Genomic DNA, 21,767 nt, shown 5'->3' with positions numbered 1-21,767 from the left:
CATTTTTCTTTAGGTGAAAAATATTAATCCCAGGACTGTACAAAACCGAAATATTTTTTCGTCCTGCAAACACTTAGAAATATGTGAGTTGGTGGAAAAATACCTCCCTCTGGTTGAATGACATGTAAGAGGATCTTTTTTTTTTAGGGTTTGCATTACATTTTCTAAAATGATACATGTCTGTTCTGCCACATACATGCAGTTATGCACAACATGCCACGCATTTGTTTTTTTGGGGGGGGGATACAAGAGCAAATGAATATATTTTATTTTAGTTAATCATTCTTTTGATTCTAACTAAAAGCCTTTTTGTAACTCGGTTGGAAAGTGTGGAATAATTTTCTTAAAAAAAGGGGTTTAAACAACTTAAAATTACAAAATTCCTAAAAGCCCATAACACCTTTAGATCGTTAAAAATGATTTCAAAATAATGGCTCCATTTACAAAAGAATCATCCTAATCCTGTAAATGCAAATGAACATGCTTTTAAACCACGTGAGCTAATTTAATCTTTCAGGAAAATCCTAAAAATTATACAATGTTCAACTGATGGAGCGGGTAATATGTTTTCTTTTTATGTCACCCAATCCATTTATGTATGTTTGTATTAAATTGATTAATAATTAATTATAATAATTAATGGTTTGCTGTATGGAGACTAATCAACCTTATTAACAGAAAGAATACACGTGGGAATGCTTTGCATGGCTAAAATAATTTGTGAACTAAGTTTGTATATATATTAATATGATAAACGTTGCTTATGTGATATTATTGTGATTTATGCTTAAATAATTGAATACTAATGGATTTGAACGTTGCATATGGCTAGATAAATGCACACACATATGGGTATTAGCAAGGGAATAACACTGTTTAATCATTTCAATGTATTAATTACATTCTTGTGTTTCTTTGCTTAAGTTGACCATTTGGGCCTGCTATAAAATGGCCGCCGACTGAATCAGACTTTTACGAGTGTTATCAATGAAGGGAAAGGAGAAATGCGCCTGCGCAAACTTCAGCAGCTGCGACCTGCCGGTGAACTGTCATCACTGTGCCCATCAAGGCTGCTCTGGGCGAAAGGCCAACCCTTCAACAAAATTGTTGCAACATGGACTATGGATTGCTAATATTCCCATACATTAGTTTTGGAACTTTTCATACGTGGGGACTACATCGAATGTTTCCTGATGCATCAAAATGTATTTCAATTAACCAATGAGAATCTCTGAAAATGTCAGTTGTAACATTTGGAATGTAATTTTTAGTATAAATAATGGTAGACTAGAGAGGTAAAGTGTTCGTCGTGACTTTGTCATTGCCAGTATCCTGATGTTATGCTGACGGAGAGGACGGTGACTCTGCATGATAGAACAGAACTTTGACGATTTGACTGAGGACCAGATTCTGACTTAGAAAACGACAATTAGCCAGAATAGGTAAATATGACAAAAGATTATAATTGAATTATTAGGATTTAACCTGCAATTTGAATTAGATAAAGAAAACCTTAATTGAATCTATGTGTTGGGTGGTTATTTCCATTGAAATGTATTTCGAATAATTTAGAGTATAAAGGCGTCATTGAACTAAATCCAACTAAATGATTTATCGACCTATTTATTGATGGGAAGAGACGCTAGGGTATGATACAGAGAAAGTGATAAATTCCCATCAAGGAATCAGTGAGGTTCGGAACCAATGTTCCCTTCTGAGTAGGTACAGATAGATTGATAGAATTAATGTTGGTGTTATGGGCCCCACCAGCGTATGATGTGAGTGTGTGACTGAGGAATCATTCTGTCCGTGGTAATAGGGGGAAATTGAGGAACCCGAACTGCACCAGTTTTTCTGGTAGCTAGAGATGGTTTTTATTGTTTTGGTTTGATGATTTGTGCCTGTATATAGCGTATCGATTATTGATTGGTATTGATATGTGTACTAACACTATATGTTGAAGTCGTATTGAGTTTTATGTAGTCTGTACGGCTTCTGGGATGTAGGAAGTCGGTAGCTGTTCAGTAGTAGGGCAGAGAAAAGAAAACACTGCTCTCGGGAAAAGACGGAATTGTTGGCCCTGTAGGTACACAGGGAGAAACGTGTAACAATTGAAGTTGCGCGTCGCATTGTTTGGGTTCGATTTGGTGACATCGCCGTGTGTTGCCGTTAGAGACATTTCTGTGCGAGAGAAGTGTGTATGATAGCGAAGGGTACCTGTGAAATTTTGGTCTTTAAGTACCAGGAAACCAATTGGCATACCGATAATGCTTGTCACTGAAAAGGTAGCAGGTGTTCTCTGAGCTTGTTAGAAGGACAAAGTAGAGGGAAGCGCTGCTTTGTTAACGTATGTCATAATTCTGTAGTAGAACCAATGCAGAAAGGGGAACCCCTGTATAATGGATGTGGGTAGAGATTCAGGGGAAAGGAAACACAATAAATTCAAACACAAATATCTCTACCTATTAATTTCAACACGTACAATGTATCGTCTTCATTAGGGTGCCCACAATTGGACTAGGGCAGTACGATTCAGAACAGTGAACAAAAATAGATTTTAATAGTTTTATTATCAAATTAAATTAAGTTGCGAAGAAATAAATTCAGTACATAAGAAATTTATCAAATGACAGAGAGCATGCTTTTCGGGCTCCCAGACACATTCAAACACACACTAACAAACACACTCAGACAGTTCCTGGAAAAGTGGTCTCTTATCTCCAACCGATGTTCCAGGGACTGGATGATTTTGATAATAGAAACAGCAAAAGAGGTTATTGATCTACTGAATAAAGAGATCTGCGAATTGGAAGAAAAACTTAAACAATCACATAGTGTTGAGGAAGGCAAAAAGAAGTTAGAAGAAATCCAACTTGAACTCGATTCTTTTGCTGAATATTTACTCAAGAGAAAAACTGAGAAACTGAGAAAGGATATTAGGAATTTCTCGCAGGAGCGCGTTTATCCATTCTTAACTGAGAATTTCTATTCCAATAGCACAGACTATTCTACTAATAATACTTTTTCCTCCTGGGGCCATAAGAGGGTTATCACCTTTTCTGATACAACGGATTCTGACAGTGAAGGCCCATCATTCAGCAACCCACAATCCAGACAGGCAACGGACAGACCTACATCCGATAATCGTTTTTTAGGCAACCGCCGGGGCAATTTCCGCCCCAGATATCAGAACCGTTTTCAAAACCCATATCAGAATTCTCCACACAGAGGACAATACCAAGACTCATCTCTGAACTCACAATACAGGAATCAATACCAGGAACAAGCTCCTCCTCAAAGATACATTCAGACCCGCCAACGACAGTATTGGAGGACATAAACAGGATTCCTGTCTTCAACCTTTCATCTCTACCCATGGGTTGCTCTATTGTGTCTCTCCTCTCTAAGGGCCTTTCCTTCGTACCATCAGTTGGCATTAATAGATTTGAACTCCTGAGAGACCTACACACTTTCTTTCGCAAAGTCAGATTGAGAAAATACTTTGCAGATAGAAGTCTGACTTCGGATACTGTCAACCATTCAGGACTCAAACCACCTTCTTCCTTCACACCAGGACTTGATATGGTCGGCATGGAGGTCAGTCTTTTTGAGAAAGCTGTCCTGAACAAAGTACAGAAGGCAATTAAATTTGTCCCTACCCCTCCATTTAATATCACTAGGGAAGAAAACATTGCCCTGAAATCCCTCAGAACCAATAAGGACCTTATTGTCAAACCCTGCGATAAGGGAGGCGGCATTGTAATTTTTGACAGCAGAAACTATCAAGACAAAATGTTGGATCTCCTAGGATCTCAGAGACATTACCGTAGAATTATGTCCAACCCAGAACCTAGGGTGAAACGCAGGATCTTACACGAAGTTGAACTAGCATTTGAGAGAGGCGAAATATGTACCCAAGAGGCACTTTTTCTCACCCCCACACATACCCGCATTCCCATCATTTATGGTATCCCCAAGACACATAAAGATCAGACTAATCCCCCACTGAGACCCATAGTTTCTACTATTGGCTCGGCCACCGAACCATTATCAAAATACATCGATAAATTTCTACAACCCATGGTGGAATCTTTGGACTCATATGTCAAGGACACAGGACATTTCATCTCAAAGCTAGAAGGTCTTCAGTATAACCCCCAACAAGAAATTTTGGTCACACTGGATGTAGAATCCCTATACTCGAACATCCCCCAGGCCGAGGCCTGTAGAGTTGTGATCAACATGATTGAGGCAGACCCCACCTTACACAACGGCAGGTTCCTTATCCGGTGTCTGAACATTGTGCTAGAAGAAAACTTCTTCGAATACAATGGAGAATTCTACCAACAGGTGAAGGGAGTCAGCATGGGGGCGGCCTGTGCCCCAAGCGTCGCCTGCCTGTACATGGGACATTTTGAGCAACACAATATTTACAATGCAGTTGCCCCTTTCTTTGAGAATGTGCGTCTATGGTCCCGGTACATCGACGACATTTTCTTTATCTGGACCGGTGACCAAAGGTCCCTTGATGAGTACATTGAATGGATTAATGTGGCCGATGTTAATCTCAGATTCACGGCACATACCAGCACCTCCAAACTAGAATTTCTCGACGTTTGGGTTGAACATCGGCAATCCAAACTGAGTTTCTCTTTATATACGAAACCTACTGCCAGGAACACACTCCTCCATTTCAACAGTTTCCACCCAAGAAGCCAAAAGGACGGAATACCTTTCAGTCAGTTTCTACGCTTGCGCAGAAATTGTACTTCCATCAATGACTACCTTTCTCATGCGGAAGTCATGAAAGACAAATTTATCCAAAGAGGATACCCCCGCAGAATGGTGAAGAACGCCCTCAAGAGAGCGCGGTATTTCAATCGCGACTCCATGTTTCAACCTAGAACACAAAATCAACCAGACAAGCTAGTCTGTGTCACCAAACATTCTGCGATGAACAATAAAATCAGGCAAATTGTCAACTCGCAATGGCATTTACTCAACCTGAACTCGGAAACTACCAATATCCCCAAACCTCTTTTTGCTTTTCGCAGAAACAAAAACTTGCGAAACTGGATTGTCAAAGCTAAACCACCTGAACCTAAGGGCTGCACACAAAAATCTTTCGAGGGCTCGATATCCATTAAAGGGAATCATAAATGCGGTACCTGCCATGCATGTCCCCATGCCTTAGTTGGCGACCACATCTGTATAAACGAATATACGGTCAACATGAAGGACATGACCAACTGTAGGACTTCCAACTGCATCTATGCCATTCAATGCCCATGCCCTCTCACCTATGTAGGCGAAACTGCCAGAGAAATAAGGATACGCATTGGTGAGCATAAATCGAACATCAGACGATCCAAACCTGGAGCCCCCCAAGTAGACCATTGGGTTCACAATGGCCATTCTGAAGCCGACTTACGCTGGACTATTCTGGAAAAGATCCGCACACAAAGAGGAACAGACAGCAACAACGTACGCAAGAAACGGGAAGTTTTTTGGATATTTGTTCTTAAATCTAAGGACAAGGGCCTTAACGAATCCCTACCTTGGGAAAATGCAATTGTTTAGGCTATTTTCTTCTGCTTGTCCGTTCCGCTGTGTTTCACATGGTCCATTATGACAAACCTCATCACAACGTCATGTGAAGTGTATCCCCATTCTTTTATTCTTTTATTCTTATTACGTTATTTCTTTATTTTCCGACCTTTGTAGTCACTGATGTCCTTCATTTTTATTCCCATCATCCATTTGTTCCTTTATTCTAGATCTGTCTAAATTCTGTCCACTCGATGCCACCTATCCCTGCAAGCACATTTCGTGCGCGTGCATTACATACATAATTATTCCTATTTTTGTGGCAGCATTTGACCGCCCCTGGTCACCTGGCTCCCTTTCATTTTGTTACGTTTCAAACTGAAGCTATTTCATTCTCGTTTGGCTATGTTAGCCCTTGGAAAAATTCGCTTTTCGTCCTACCGCTGATCCTGGACACACCCCCCTCTTTTCTTTTTCTTTATTGGCAAAGACGCGAGTCACTGTTTTTTTGCTCCGCGTCTAATTCGTGACGCGCAAGCCTCTCGGCCTATTTAAACGGTCCTCGTACATCACGTGTGCTACCGGGCCGAATTCGTTTCACCCGAGGACTCGCGCTTCACTTGGAGCATCGCGCTGACTTGTACCGTATCAGGTATTTTGCTAAGACGCCCCTGCTCCATCTGCCTTCTTCGTTTATCGCTTTATCTCACGAACTTAAATTCCCCTTCCCGTACCCTTACCCGGTTTTGTCTTTGTATTTTTTTAGTCTGGATTAAACTCTGCCTCAAGCGATCATTCCGAAGATCTTGGACAGAAGTTCCTAACCTATCCATTCAAGCTTTGTTATTAAAGGTAATGTTCTTCCCCTTCCCTAGCCGTTTGTTTTTCGCTAAACCCACCGGAATTTAGTCTTGTTATTCAGTCGGTTATTCTTCTGTTTCTATCGCCTATTCCTGCAGAATCGGCCATTCAATCACTCCGCTCCTGGAGCACACCTAGTAAGAGATCTGCAATCAACCTTAAGAGCGGGTGTTTTTCCCGTCAGGTGCGTTTGTCCTCTGACCACTTGAGTATTTATACTTTCCCAGTCTACCCTGTGTTTTCTCTTTGTATCGTTTTATCTTTTTACGTTGATGCATTGATATCTCCATGCTTCTTACGAGACCATAAGGTTCGCAACTAGTTTGTACGCTTACCCTTTTTCATTTCATTTTTTATGTACCTGCCCTCATTAGCATTTAACACTGTATTCCCCACATTACTTTTAGAAACTTCAGCAAAGCCCAGCGGTACGTCACCTTTGACGTGATGTTATATTACATTATTCCCCTTCCCCCCTAATGAGCTCTAACTCTCTCCGTTATGTGCAGTAGAGTCTTATATCTCAGCCCAAATTACCATTCTTGAATACTCGTATGCTTGTATGATCTATGCTATCATTTTGGACGGTATTTCGGCCATGATCTACTCATTTTTATACTTTGCTTTTCCTAGTAGAACTATTTCAAACTATTGGCTTGAGTGACGGCATCTAACCTGTGTTACTCGCTTCTCATGACTCCACAGGTGAGCGCCAACTATCTCTCTCCCTCCTCCCTGGTGTTTTTCCGTTCCTCTGTTCCTTTCCTTTTTCCCCTCTTCCCCTCTCCCCTTCCCCTTCCTTTTCCTTGCCCCACCTCCCTTCCTCCCTTCCCGCCCCTTCATCTTTCTTCACCTGGGGGGATAATCTTCAATAATACATATTAAAAAAGAACTCTCTACACTTGTATATATTCAATTATGACCCTCCTGATACTTAATTCCATTTTATTATTATTTTTATTTATTTTTTCTTTGCCTTTCCTTTTCTATTTTTGGTAATCTCCTGGAATCCAGAGCATATCCGCTCTTTAACCGAACTTTATTACGAATGTTTTTCTTCCTTAAATCTTTTGTTGCCCACTCTTATAACTCTTGATGCGAGTATTATTTTCTTTTGATTTGGATCAATGATGTTTTCTAGATTTACCATTTTAATGTATTATAATTCCTGTTTTTGATAGGTCCCTCTGACACATGGTCTCTGCTCGCCCTGAGGAAGGTGGCACCCACATTTCGGTGCATTCACCGAAACGCGCGTCGGCGCATACACGAGGCCCACCTAAACCTTGTTTTCTTGTCTTAAATTGTGGACACATGTTAGCCAATACTATGTTGAACATTTATTGAATCATGTCCTCATTTTGAAAAAATCCCTTTCTTTGTAAGATATTTATGTGATTGTGTGACTGTAGTATTTATGCTGTAGAATGAATCTGGTTGAGTGTGTTTGTTAGTGTGTGTTTGAATGTGTCTGGGACCCCGAAAAGCATGCTCTCTGTCATTTGATAAATTTCTTATGTACTGAATTTATTTCTTCGCAACTTAATTTAATTTGATAATAAAACTATTAAAATCTATTTTTGTTCACTGTTCTGAATCGTACTGCCCTAGTCCAATTGTGGGCACCCTAATGAAGACGATACATTGTACGTGTTGAAATTAATAGGTAGAGATATTTGTGTTTGAATTTATTATAATTCTGTAGTAGGACAGACTGTTCGCTGTTCTTGGGAAAGACAGGATTCTGTGTGAATGTACTACATTTTCTTGTGTGAAAGTGCGTGAATGAAATAGCATTCGGGTAAATTGTGAAACTCTGGTTTTATTTCTCAGGAGCATTGCGTTTCCAACTATGTGTCTTAATTCTGGAGAAACAGTTAATTGATGCGTGATAGAAGGGTGAAGTAGAGGGATGTGCGACTTTATCAACGGAAGAAATGATTCTGTAGTAGGGCAGAGGTAAGCGCTGCTCTCGAGAAAGACAAAATTATCGTGAGAAAGGTCTATTGCTATTCTGTGGTTAGCGAAGCAGACAATGGAGATGTTTATATGTTGTGACTAACAGTATCGTAAAATTGAAACAAAGTCTACTGAGTAGTCTTGTAAAGGAGGGGTAGACTGGAGACAGGAGTCAGGAGCTGCTGCAGAGACTGCTGACGTCAGAAAGACCGCGCTGGGGTTGGACAGTGGGTCAGAACAGCAGAAACGCCCTGATTGGTGTGTTAGTGTGTGCTGCGAAAGGATTGGAAGAAGTACAGGGTGACGTAGACGCTCCAGGATTGGTGCGTTAGTGTGAGTCGCGCTGGGATTTGAGGATTGTAACAGTGACGTAGGCGCGCCAGGATTGGTGCGTTAGTGAGAGTCGTGCTGCTATTGGACTAAAGATCGTACAGTTGTAGAAAAGACTAGGGGTTAACAGAAGAAAGAAAGGTGTATTATCATTCTGCCAAAAAGAAGAAAAAATCCTTGTTTAGTAAAATAAAAGGATGGTTTGTGAAAGACAAAGAGATTGTGACAAGGGAAGGACAGTTACTTCCTCCGACGAAAACACCAGCATCCTTCATGGTTGCAAAATATGGATACCGTACTTGCATTTGGTTAGACAATTGGGCAAAATACACAAGGGAAGACAGAGTTTTAGCATTCCCAGAAAATGGTTAGTTTAATTTGGCAATTTTAAGGAATTTGCGGGAGAGAATGATGGGTTTAGATCCACGACCTAGACCGACATAGTTTGAGGCATTGACTGAGTGGGAAGATGAGATGCATGAGCGAGAAAAACAGAGAAATGGCAGTAGATATAGATATATGTTTGGACGGCAAAATGATCGTGAAACTCATTGTGATCGAATGAGAAGGTGGCGAGACGCAAGTATGACTGAAGGACTGTTTCCCGTAAGAACCACAGGAGAAAATGAAGGAAGAAAATGTATAGAGAAAAGACATAATGTAGAATCTAGAAGGTATGGAGCAAATGAGTCAGAGGATGATGTTCTAGATGATATGTTTTACAAAAATCCACCACCGTTCAAACAGGAATCAGAGATATTAACCTCAGGTACTCCAGTGAAAGAAACCCTGCGAATCATTAAAACAGAAGTTATGACTCCAGAAGTGGAGAGGAGAAATTCTCTTAGGGAAAGAGAGAAAGAGATGGAAAAGAAGGCTGGTAGTGAAAATTTCAGGGAATTAGCAAAAACCATGTTAGAACTAACAGAGAAAATAAGAGAATTGACCAAAAATCTAGAAGCAGTTACATTCCCTGTAACCATAGGTCCAGTTATGCCCATTTTTGAAAAGAAGAAAGAAAGCGAGCATGGCCTAACAGTTCCGTATGTAAGCAATAGACAAGCGGAACAACCCCTAATGAGAGCAAGGGAGAATCCTTGGAGACATACAATGAGTGAAGGTGAACTGAATATGTCAAATAACCCGTTTTATAGTCCTGATTCTGTAGAAAGAGACAGAATAGTAGGAGGATCAATATTAGAACCACAAAGAGTGACAGAACAAGGGAATGTAGAAAAATCAGTAGGTATAATTACAGAAGAATTGAGCGAATGGCTGAAGGGCTTGCAAGGAAAAGAAAAGGAATCCCAAACAATTGATGTGGCAAAATTACGCATGGTGTTAGAAGAATTAATAGTAGGGACAATCCCCACAGAAAAGCTGAAAAATTACCAGGATGAGGAGCTGTTGTTTTTATGCAAAGTGTCACTTGGAGAGCAAACAACTTACATGACAGGCTAGAAGAAATAGCAAGTGAAATGGGAATTGACATGGACAAGGTGAAAGCTTTACAAAAGCCTTATCGGGTGGATTTCACGGAAAAAGGTATTGAAAACATGAACACTACAACACGAATAGGGCAAATTAAGGACATAATCACATTGTTGAGAAAATGGGGAGATGTGGATAAATGGAAAAGTAGGTGGTATAGAAAGCGAGATGATACCTCAGACAGAACTTTCTCAGCATTTCCTGTGAGAGAAAAGGAGAAGGTAGTGACAGAGTTTCCCATGAGAGAGATTCCAGGAGGGGGATATGTGCATGTCCCATGGACGAGACAGGACATTTTGTCATTTACAAATGACTTCTCTCGATTGCGAGAAAAGCCCGTCGAGTGGTACAGACAGGTGGACAGATTTGTTAAATTGTCAAAAGTACTGTGGATTGATCTAAATAGCCTATTTGATATAATAGTGCCAGCAGACTTATGGGCAGAATGCAAAATAGTCATCGAATGGCCAGCTAAAGAATACCCGAGAGATCCCAAAACAGGAGCACCAGACCCCGAGGTAATGAAGAAATATGAACAAGTTATGGTATTTTTGAAAAACAAAGTGCCTCCCAAAGAAACAGATTGGGTAAAAATATATCGAACACATCAGGAAGTGAAAGAATCAGTTCATGCTTACTATGAAAGACTAATACTAGCTTTCAAGCAGTTTAGTGGAGATGAGAATCTTGGTGAAAAGGATCTGAGTCATTTTGTATCTGGATTACGTCCTGAGATTAGTGAAATGATAAAACAGCACACAGTTGATTGGCAAAGTAAGAAAATTGATGAAATCCTGAGACATGCTAAATACTTTAGTGATGAGATTGAGGCAAAGCAGCGGAAACTAAAAGAAAAGGCAATGTGGGCACAAGTGAAAGTTGCAGAAAGACAGGAAGCTCAGTTAGTCGAACAAGCAAATAACCCAGGAATCAAACCGAGATTTGGCCCAGGAAAGGGGAAAGGTAATATGGAAGAAGCAAAAAAGAAGTTCCCTGCCACAATTGCGGTAGGTTAGGGCATTGGAAATCCGAGTGTAAATATCCACCAAGTACTAATAATGAAAATCCATCATTGAATCCACAGGTGCAGTGTGAGGTGAGTGGCCAACAGCAGCAACAGCAGAAGGCTGTTAATCCACAGAATCAGTTGCCAAAACCACCATTACCGCAAAGCAGAAATACCCAGAAGTATAGTAAAGAAGTGGGATTCTACAATGAAGAACAGGTAAACAAACCGCAACGCGCAAGCGCTGTTTCACAATATTGGCTGCGAAATGACGAGAGTGATTCAGAGGAGAATTATTCACGGTGCCGAAGGGAGGAAGAGGAGTGCGTGCTTGGCGCAACTCTAGAAATAGATCAGACAGGACCATTTGTGGATGGGAAAGTTAATGATGAAAACATTTCTTTTCTAGTAGACACTGGAGCTACACGATCAACTGTCAGGTCAGCAGATGTAAAGAATCTTCCTCTTTCGGATGAAACAATCCAAGTAGTTGGTGTGTCAAACACACAGATTAGGACGTACCTTACAGAACCAGTAAAGGTCAAGATAGGGAAATGTACAGACATGCATCGTTTTGTGGTGTGTGATACCAGTCCTGTGAATTTGCTAGGAAGGGATCTTTTGTGCAAGATGAATTGCACTATATTCTGTACCCCAGATGGTATAGCACTTGAGACACCAGATGAGGATGTACTGTATAAAATGACAATAGCTAATCAAGAGAATGAAGTTACAGGAACTTATGCAGTATTTAACCCTGATGAATTGCCCAAAGAATTGAAGCAGTCTGTGAAAGCAGGAGTCTGGGATTTTACTGGAGAAGATGTAGGCCTTATGAGAAATATAGATCCAGTAAAAATTACATTAAAAGAAGGAGTAGTTTATCCAAACATTCCACAATACAGACTGACACCTGAAATAATTGAAGGAGTAACACCTTTGATTGAGAAAATGATCCAACAAGGAGATTTGAGGGAAATAATGAGCAGTCCATGTAACTCACCTATAATGGGACTGAAGAAACCTAATGGAAAGTTCAGAATAGTACAGGATTTGAGAAAGATTAACAAAATTGTTGTGTCATGTTGTCCCATTGTACCAAATCCATCAGTGATTTTGTATCAGATTCCCCATGATGCAGAATGGTATACAGTAATTGATTTGTGTCATGCTTTCTTTTCCATTCCGTTGCACCATGACAGTCAACCGATATTTGCATTTCGGTTCGGAGAGCGTATTTTGGCATGGTGCCGAATCCCACAGGGGTACACAGAGAGCCCCTCAATATTTAATCAGTTGCTGAAGAAATCTCTGGAAAGCCTAACAATGCCTGAAAATTCAGATTTGGTCCAGTACATCGATGACCTACTTGTGGCATCGAAAACGCGTGAAGCTTGTGAAACAGACACAATAGCTTTGCTGAATCATTTGGCAGATGGAGGACTAAAAGTATCTCCGACAAAATTACAATTTTGCAAGAAGGAAGTACAATACCTAGGACATAACATTGAAAAAGGGCTGAGAAAAGTGACAATAGACAGAATCAGAATTATCAGAGGAATGAGAGCCCCTATGACACAAAGAGAAGTGAGAATGTTCCTAGGGATGGTTGGCTACTATCGTCAGTGGATAAGTAACTTTTCCCTGATTGCCAAACCATTGGTAAAGTTGACAAAAAGTGAGGTTAAGGACCCCCTTGAATTGAACAAAGAAGAATTGGCAGCATTTAAACAATTAAAGGACAGCCTTTGTGAAGCCCCAGCTCTGGGTATGCCAGACTATGAGAAAGAGTTTGAGTTGTACTGCAGTGAAAGAAACGGATGTGCACTCTCAGTGTTAATACAGAAACATGGAACATTGAGGAGACCAGTTGCATATTTCTCGTCAATGCTAGATCCAGTAGCTGTAGGTTTGCCAGGATGTCTGAAAGCAGTAGCTGCTACATGCCGAAGCCTAAAGCAAAGTGAAGGAATTGTGATGGGATATCCAGTAAGAGTGTTTGTACCTCATGATGTGGCGATCCTTTTAACAAGGAGCCGAACACAGTTTATGTCACATAATCGGCTGACTAAGTATGAGAAGGTCATTCTAGGTGCAACCAATGTGAGTTTGGAGAGATGTGTGAATGTGAATCCAGCTACACTATTGCCAGATGCGGAGAAAGTGGAGGTAAGAGAAGAGGTTGATCATGATTGCTTGGATGTGCTTGATTTTTGCACGAAATCCAGACCAGACATAAGAGATTTGCCATTGCCAGAAAGTGATTATGTGATGTTTGTGGATGGGTCCTGTTTGAGAACAGATGAAGGATTGTTGAGTGCAGCATATGCAATATGCACAGTTGCAGCAGTCGTAGAAGCATCACACTTGAAAGGAGTTAAATCCGCTCAAGTAGCAGAACTAGTGGCATTGACAAAGGCATGCAAAATTGGGAAGAATGTGAGAGTGAATGTGATAACTGACAGCCAGTATGGCTTTGGAGTTGTCCACGACTTCGGCCAACTTTGGCTGCAGAGAGGTTTCCTGACCTCAAGTGGAACTCCTATAAAGAATGCAGAAGTGGTTGGAAAATTGCTTGAAGCAATACAGTTGCCTAAAGAACTGGCTGTTGTAAAATGTGCTGCGCATAGTCAAGGTAGTGATTATATCACTACCGGGAATCGATATGCAAATGACATGGCCCAATATTGTGCACGAAACCAGTAATCAATCAATCGGGCAAAGAAAAAAGAAATGTCTTCTTGCTCCTTAATGTTTACTAACGTTGTGGGAACATGGGAAGAAGTGAGGCAGTTGCAGGATGAAGCAGGAGATGAAGAAATGAAACAGTGGGTAAAAGCAGGTTGTGCACCAAGGGAGAAAGATCATGTGTGGGTCTATCGGGATGGAAGACCAGTAATGCCTGATAGCATGATGGCAACCATGGCACGGATGTATCATGGCCAGGGACACATAGGGAGAGATTCCATGATAAGGGCCTTTAAGCAGACCTGGTACAATGCAAAATTCAGGTTGATAGCAGAGAGTCTCTGTCAAAGATGCCTGATATGTCAGCAATACAATCCTGGAAGGAAAACAGTGGTGAGCCTAGGCACAATAGTCCGAGAGGGAGGGCCCTTCACCAGAATGCAAATAGATTTCATTGAAATGCCCCCTTGTAACAGGTTGAGGTATGTTTTGGTGATAGTCTGTCTGTTCTCCAGGTGGGTGGAGGCATTCCCAATAAGAAGAAATGATGGAATAATAGTGGCTAAGCTATTGTTAAGAGAATTCATCTCAAGGTTCGGGTTCCCAGTGACCATTGAATCAGACAGAGGAGGACATTTTTACAATGTAATCATGAGATTGATCTGTGAAGGATTGAGTGTACAACAAAAACTACATTGTGCCTACCGACCAGAGGCTTCTGGTGTGGTTGAACAAATGAATGGTACGATCAAAAACAGAATAGGAAAAATGTGTTTAGCCACAGGAATGAAATGGCCTGATGTCTTGCCTCTAGTCTTGATGACAATCAGATCTACTCCAGACAGAACTACAGGTTTGAGTCCCCACGAAATTATCATGGGACGCGCCATGAGACACGTGTTTGTTCCAGTCAACAAGTTGATGACAATAACTGATGACATGGTTTTGGATTACTGTAAAGGCCTGGCTGACGCAGTCCATTCTGTGTTTCACCAGGTTGGAGCGAATGCCACTACCCTTGAAAGAAAACCAGCCCATGACCTGAGCTCAGGGGACTGGGTGAGAATAAAAGTCCACAGAAGAAGAAATTGCTTGGTTCCAAGGTGGGGAAGGCCAAGGCAAGTTGTCCTGACCACAACGACTGCTGTGAAGTGTGCTGGACTGAAAAATTGGATACATGCAAGTCACACTTTGAGAGTTCCAAATCCAGCAGACAGCATTGGAAAAGAATATTTTGATGATTCAGAATCGAGTGCTGATTCAGACAACGAGAATTCAAAGACAAGAGAAAATCCCGAAAGGGGGGGGAAAAAGAGCCTAGACTTGCTCCAATTCCACGAGGAGAAATCCTGAGGAAAAGATTGCAAATTTCAGATACAAGTTCATATTCTGGAGACGAGCAAAATACCAGTGGCGAACACAAAAAGAAGACGAGAAAGGAAAAGAACATTCCAACAGAGGTGACATTTACACCAGATGAAAGAGTAGAAGAAGTTCCACCTGAGAAAATTCTTGAAGGGGAAGAAGGGCCAGAAATAGAGAGAGAGGGACAGATTTCTGCAGAAAACCCCCGAGGAGGTGTAGGGACATCCAACACTGAGTTAGGTGAAGGGACAAGTAGCAAGCAGGAAGATTCGTGTCGGAGACCCGAGGAAGGACAGAAGTAGGGCAAACACAAGAGGTGGAAAAAGAAACTGTTGGAAAAGAAAAGCCAATTGAGACAGAATCTGAGGATAGTGAAAATGAAATACCAGAGGGTCGAGTTCTGAGAAAGAGAACTTGGATCGAGGAGAGAAACATTAAAGAAGGCAAACAAAGGAGAAATGCTAAAGGAGACCTTTGGCCAAACAAGATAAAGAGACTGAGATATTGATTGACACGAGTTAAACCCTCAAAAGCTGAACAAGTGAACGAAGTGACCAGTCAGCACAAAGCAAAAGAGGGAGAGACAGAGGTGTCTGAAGAAAACAAACGATCAAGAAAACCAAACCAGAAGTATAAGTCACCTGAATGGACGTATGTGGCACTGCCTGAACAAGGAGAAGAGGTAGATAGTCAAGGAAATCCAGAGGAGACTTTACTGAAAGTGGTGGAGGAAGAAGAAACAGCGGAAATCCTGAGAGTTATCTTATCCGATATTGGAGAAGAAGCGGAAATTCAGGAATTTCTGTATTTGGATGATGAGAAGGAAGTGAAAAACGATGAAATGCCAAACTGAGTAATTTAAAAAAGGTGTTTGTAGAAAATTTAAAGAATTGAATAAGAAATCGAAGGGCTGGGATAACCTGATTAGTGCTTAGCACATTCAGGTGAAAGAATAAGGAGTGGAGTAGAAGAGGCTAAGTCAAAAGACGCGGTCAATTTAACAAGATGGCTAACATAGATGATAACAAGAGTAGATGAACCTTTATGAGAAGATGGTGTAAAATGTGTTGTTGTTGTACAGGATTATTAATGCTTCTTTGGAGCGTACTCGCTCTACTGATCTCTTTCAAAGTAACTTTAGATACACTAGAAGGGCATACAGAGAATATGACTAAAGTAGGGAAGAGTTCTCAAAAGGTAGTTCCATTTAAAACAAGCACTGAACATATGCACAAGGATAGGTCTATAACTGATTTTTCTAGCAATGTGTTGTCAAAATTATTGTATGAATATGTAAAAACTATGGACGTAAGGGATTGCTACGTATGTATGCAGTTACCTGCCTCTGTTTCAGAGGGAGTGACTTATCATCACCTCCCAGCAACTTATGGAATAACATGTAGTGTTTTAACAAGTATATTTTATCAAGTAGGGAAATTAGAATATAATTTGTCAAATATAGATAACATTCTTGGACAATTACCCATGAATAACGAATTGAATCCTGCTAAAACTGCTAATGTATTAGGTGAAATTTTTATAGAAACTAAGGAACTAACATTAGAATATATTTTTAGTAACAATTTAACTTGCAGTTTGAAGAAAGAAGAGAAAACATTTTTAGATATGGTTGAGGAAAGGAGATTAAGAATGCATAAAAAGACAGATGGACATGAATTGAGGAAAACTGTTTGGGATATAGACGAAGAAAAGGAGCTGAAAAATGAAGCTAGTCCAAAAATAGCTATAGATACACCACAGAAAGGCAAATTATGTATTATGAGGGAAAGATCCCAGTATGATTATTATTATATAGGGACTAGTGAGTGCCATGATACATATTTTATTGCATCCGGATGGGGATTTAGGGGGGCGGAAATGATCCAGTCTTTCCTGGATTGTACTACATTTGTGGGAACAAGGCTTATTACAGGTTGCCCGACCATTGGTATGGCACATGTTAGGTTGGCCTGGTCTTTCCAAAGATCTTTCACATGGATAGAGTAGAAAATAATGGACAAAATAACATATTAATGCGTAGTAGAAGAGAAACCTGGTTAGAGATTGTAGGTGATATTGGATATGGATATGGAGCTTTGATACCAGCAGTGGAAATATCTTTGAATGCAAATAATATTCGGAAACTGTCGACAATAGTGGATCGCTTGTCAACAAGCACCGCTGGAGGATTTCTTTTGGTAAACACTGAAATGGTTGCTACGCGTGCTATGATAATGCAAAATCGACTTGCCCTTGATATCTTATTGGCAAAAGAGGGTGGAGTCTGTGGAATGCTGAATGTTCAACATTGTTGCACTTACATTCCTGATGAAAGCAAAGATCTAAAGGTTTATATTAAAAATATTACAGAATTGCATGATGAAATAGTACCACTGGAGGTTGAAAGTATCTGGACTAAAATTAGTAATAAAATTGCTGCTATTAGGAGTTTCTTAGGTAAATTAGGTAGTACTATATTAGGGAAAAAATTATTACCATTAACGTGTGTAATTTTCATATTATTAATATCTAGACTAGGATGTATGTGTTGCAGACATAAAAGAAACAAAAAGAAAATTAGACGAGAAATTATCAAAAAGAAGGAAAAGAAACAAGAAAGAGATTTTGAAGAAATAGAATTGGAAGAATGGAAGGAGAGTATGTATGACAAAACAAAAAAAAAGAAGATGAAGGGGAAACAGAATTTTAATTGAGCAAGAAAACATTTGAATTTCCATAAAAGGGGAAGATAAAATGAATTCATGTTTTTTGTTTTTGTGGTGATAAAATCACCAAAGGGGGGATTGATGGAGCGGGTAATATGTTTTCTTTTTATGTACCCAATCCATTTATGTATGTTTGTATTAAATTGATTAATAATTAATTATAATAATTAATGGTTTGCTGTATGGAGACTAATCAACATTATTAACAGAAAGAATACACGTGGGAATGCTTTGCATGGCTAAAATAATTTGTGAACTAAGTTTGTATGCATATTAATATGATAAACGTTGCCTATGTGATATTATTGTGATTTATGCTTAAATAATTGAATACTAATGGCTTTGAACGTTGCATATGGCTAGATAAATGCACACATATATGGGTATTAGCAAGGGAATAACACTGTTTCATCATTTCAATGTATTAATTACATTCTTGTGTTTCTTTGCTTAAGTTGACCATTTGGGCCTGCTATAAAATGGCCGCCGACTGAATCAGACTTTTACGAGTGATATCAATGAAGGGAAAGGAGAAATGCGCCTGCGCAAACTTCAGCAGCTGCGACCTGCCAGTGAACTGTCATCACTGTGCCCATCAAGGCTGCTCTGGGCGAAAGGCCAACCCTTCAACAAAATTGTTGCAACATGAACTATGGATTGCTAATATTCCCATACATTTGTTTTGGAACTTTTAATACGTGGGAACTACATCGAATGTTTCCTGATGCATCAAAATGTATTTCAATTAACCAATGAGAATCTCTGAAAATGTCAGTTGTAACATTTGGAATGTAATTTTTAGTATAAATAATGGTAGACTAGAGAGGTAAAGTGTTCGTCGTGACTTCGTCATTGCCAGTATCCTGATGTTATGCTGACGGAGAGGACGGTGACTCTGCATGATAGAACAGACCTTTGACGATTTGACTGAGCACCAGATTCTGACTTAGAAAACGACAATTAGCCAGAAAAGGTAAATATGACAAAAGATTATAATTGAATTATTAGGATTTTACCTGCAATTTGAATTAGATAAAGAAAACCCTAATTGAATCTATGTGTTGGGTGGTTATTTCCATTGAAATGCATTTCGAATAATTTAGAGTATAAAGGCGTCATTGAACTAAATCCAACTAAATGATTTATCGACCTATTTATTGATGGGAAGAGACGCTAGGGTATGATACAGAGAAAGTGATAAATTCCCATCAAGGAAGCAGTGTGGTTCGGAACCAATGATCCCTTCTGAGTAGGTACGGATAGATTGATAGAATGAATGTTGGTGTTATGGGCCCCACCAGCGTATGATGTGTGTGTGAGTGTGTGACTGAGGTATAATTCTGTCCGTGGTAATAGGGGGAAATTGAGGAACCCGAACTGCACCACAACCACTTAATTTACATGATTATCAACATTAATGAGCTCAAAAAAACTCCTACACATGTTACGAATTCTTTTGTTTTACCTTCTTGAAAAATGAGCCTCATAATCTTTATGTAACAATTGCTATTTTAAAAACAAATATATTAGACCTTTTTTAACAAATCCTAATTTCTTAAAACACTTTCAGCAATTTATAAAATATGAATGGACTCCCAACAAGAGAAGAATTTGGACAAAGAAACCTGTTGTCGAGGACTTTGTCATTACCACAAATAATTGAATTGCACAATACCATATTCTTCAAGATTTCCTAAAACACTTTTAGGCACTACCCAAAGCCATTACTCTGACCTGCAACAAGTAGATTTCTTGGTTAGATCCAGACATATTTTAAATGTGTCAGACACAAATTGCATTATGTGATCTGTCTATAACGATGGCAAGATTTAACAGTAAACATGATCACAACTAGTTGATGCATCAATAACATCAGAGTGAATCTTCTCTTAAAAATAAGGACTTTTTCTAACATGAAGGTTTTACAGAGATCTTTTGCATATATTAATTATGGCCTCACTTTATGTTTCCGTGAAACACCTTGCCTATACATATTTTACTATTCCTCTGTATCCACTCAACCTATAACACTGTGCAGCATCAGAAATCACTTACTGAAAATCACGAAAAAATGCCAACAACTACTGCTTGCAGTTTGACAAGATGCAACAATTCTGCTTTCTCGATAAAAATATTCATCCCACTTTATTCGTGTGTCCTTCGGCATGCGTTTTAGTGCATTCCTTACTACCAAAGCCCACATAACAGAACAGTTGGTGAATTATCAGTCTTTTCTTTCCATCTAGAAACAATGCACTGCACATACGTTTTACCTATATAGGCTCTGCTTTGTTGCTATCCTTCATTTTACTTCCTAACTTCTGCGTTAATGCAGACTTTTGATGTACCCCTCTCTCTCCTCAATCATTCAGTGAGTCAACATTTTCAGGAAGTGGAATAACAGTAGCACAAATCGTGCTACATTCATACGTAAATTTATGATGATGAAGTTCTGAACTCTCTCAAACCACTTTGATTCTATGAACCCCTTTATGTAACGTAACACTCTCGTCATTGTAAAAGGTCACTTAGAATGCAGCGGCTACTGGGAACTTTGAGGTCAATAGAAAAACTACCTAGGTTGTCAAAAAGTACAACATCTTCATAGCAATCTCTAAAAACGTCCCTGTATAATATCCTATTTAATTCTGATGTACTGTAATGCATCCACCTCTATTCTGAGGATCTTAACTGGTTTCAAAGAGCCAACCAAACTGTTTCAGGAAGGTCTTTTGATGTGTTTTTTTTTACGTTGTTGTGTAAAGTAATGATATCCACCCCCAACATGATCGGCAAAAGGCACTCACCTTTCCTTTTCAGGTTTTACTTACTTTTACAAGAACACAACATTCAGGCTCCTTCTTGTCTACATAAATGTCAATCAATACATCTTCCTCTAGAGAAATCTAGAAGACAAACAGCCACCCTTAATAAAAATGCATTATAGCAAACATGTGGTAATCAAACTTACAAGCGCAATAATAGTATGCACACAGAAATGTATCCATTCCGGTTTTTTCTACACTAAGCAAATTAGAGGTAATATAACAGTTGCAAAAGAGCCCTACTGTCAACACTTAAAAGCTATAAGAAATTGGGTTATTGATTGAGAGAGGTGGAAGTCTCACTCACGTATCAACCACAATCCTTGTCAGTGTGAAACACAAAAGTCACTAAATTAACCTTTGCTTAACCCTTTAGTAGCTTGGTACAAAAGCAGTTAGGCTTAACTTAGAGGCAATGTATGAAGTATTTATGCAGCATGCAATCAGTAATAAAGTGTAAACACAACACAATAAAAATCACAACCCAATTTGAAAAAATAGAGTACATTTTAATAAATAAAATTATACCAGAACAACAAAAATCCAATCAATCGAACAGGAAAGATTGCATTTCCAAACTTTTATTTCAGTATAGTGCCTAAAAGCACAAAGCGCCACTCGAGGTAATCTGGTCTATACTGGGGAGTGTCACAAGTTCAGGCCGCTGGATAAAGAGACCAGATTAGTTACAGTGGAAAAGTTATATTCTCAATGTCCATCACGAAGAGCTACGTTAGCAGTGGAGGAGGTCACAAAAAGCAGCGAGTGCACCACATGTGGTCATTGCGGTAAAACGAAGAGCTGGCCTGGGGTCTCAGATGGTCATCGCTGAAATACAAAGCTGCAGTTTGGCATCACAGATGATCGTTGCTGGAGCTTTGCATAACCAGTAACAACGGATTGTCATGGTTGTAGCAAGATCTGCCAGCTATCACTGAAGAATGAAGAGTCGGGTTCACCAGGGACCTC

At 39.7% G+C, this 21,767-nt stretch overlaps 1 protein-coding gene across 3 annotated transcripts in view; it reads right to left on the bottom strand.

Annotated features, from left to right (window-relative positions):
• The window catches only part of ARAP2 (ArfGAP with RhoGAP domain, ankyrin repeat and PH domain 2), a 1,345,662-nt gene that overhangs the window by 321,967 nt on the left and 1,001,928 nt on the right, over positions 1-21,767 (bottom strand). For all 3 annotated transcript variants that reach the window (XM_085642300.1, XM_085642298.1, XM_085642299.1), the window contains exon 25: positions 20,805-20,879. In XM_085642300.1, the coding sequence (XP_085498426.1) occupies positions 20,805-20,879 (75 nt within the window). The remainder of the gene's footprint in view (positions 1-20,804; positions 20,880-21,767) is intronic.

The sequence above is a fragment of the Triturus cristatus genome, chromosome 2_2 (assembly GCF_964204655.1).
Source record: "Triturus cristatus chromosome 2_2, aTriCri1.1, whole genome shotgun sequence".
Lineage (NCBI taxonomy): Eukaryota > Metazoa > Chordata > Amphibia > Caudata > Salamandridae > Triturus > Triturus cristatus.
The sequence above is the reverse complement of the archived record's forward strand: the minus strand, read 5'-3'. Positions and strand labels throughout refer to the sequence as shown.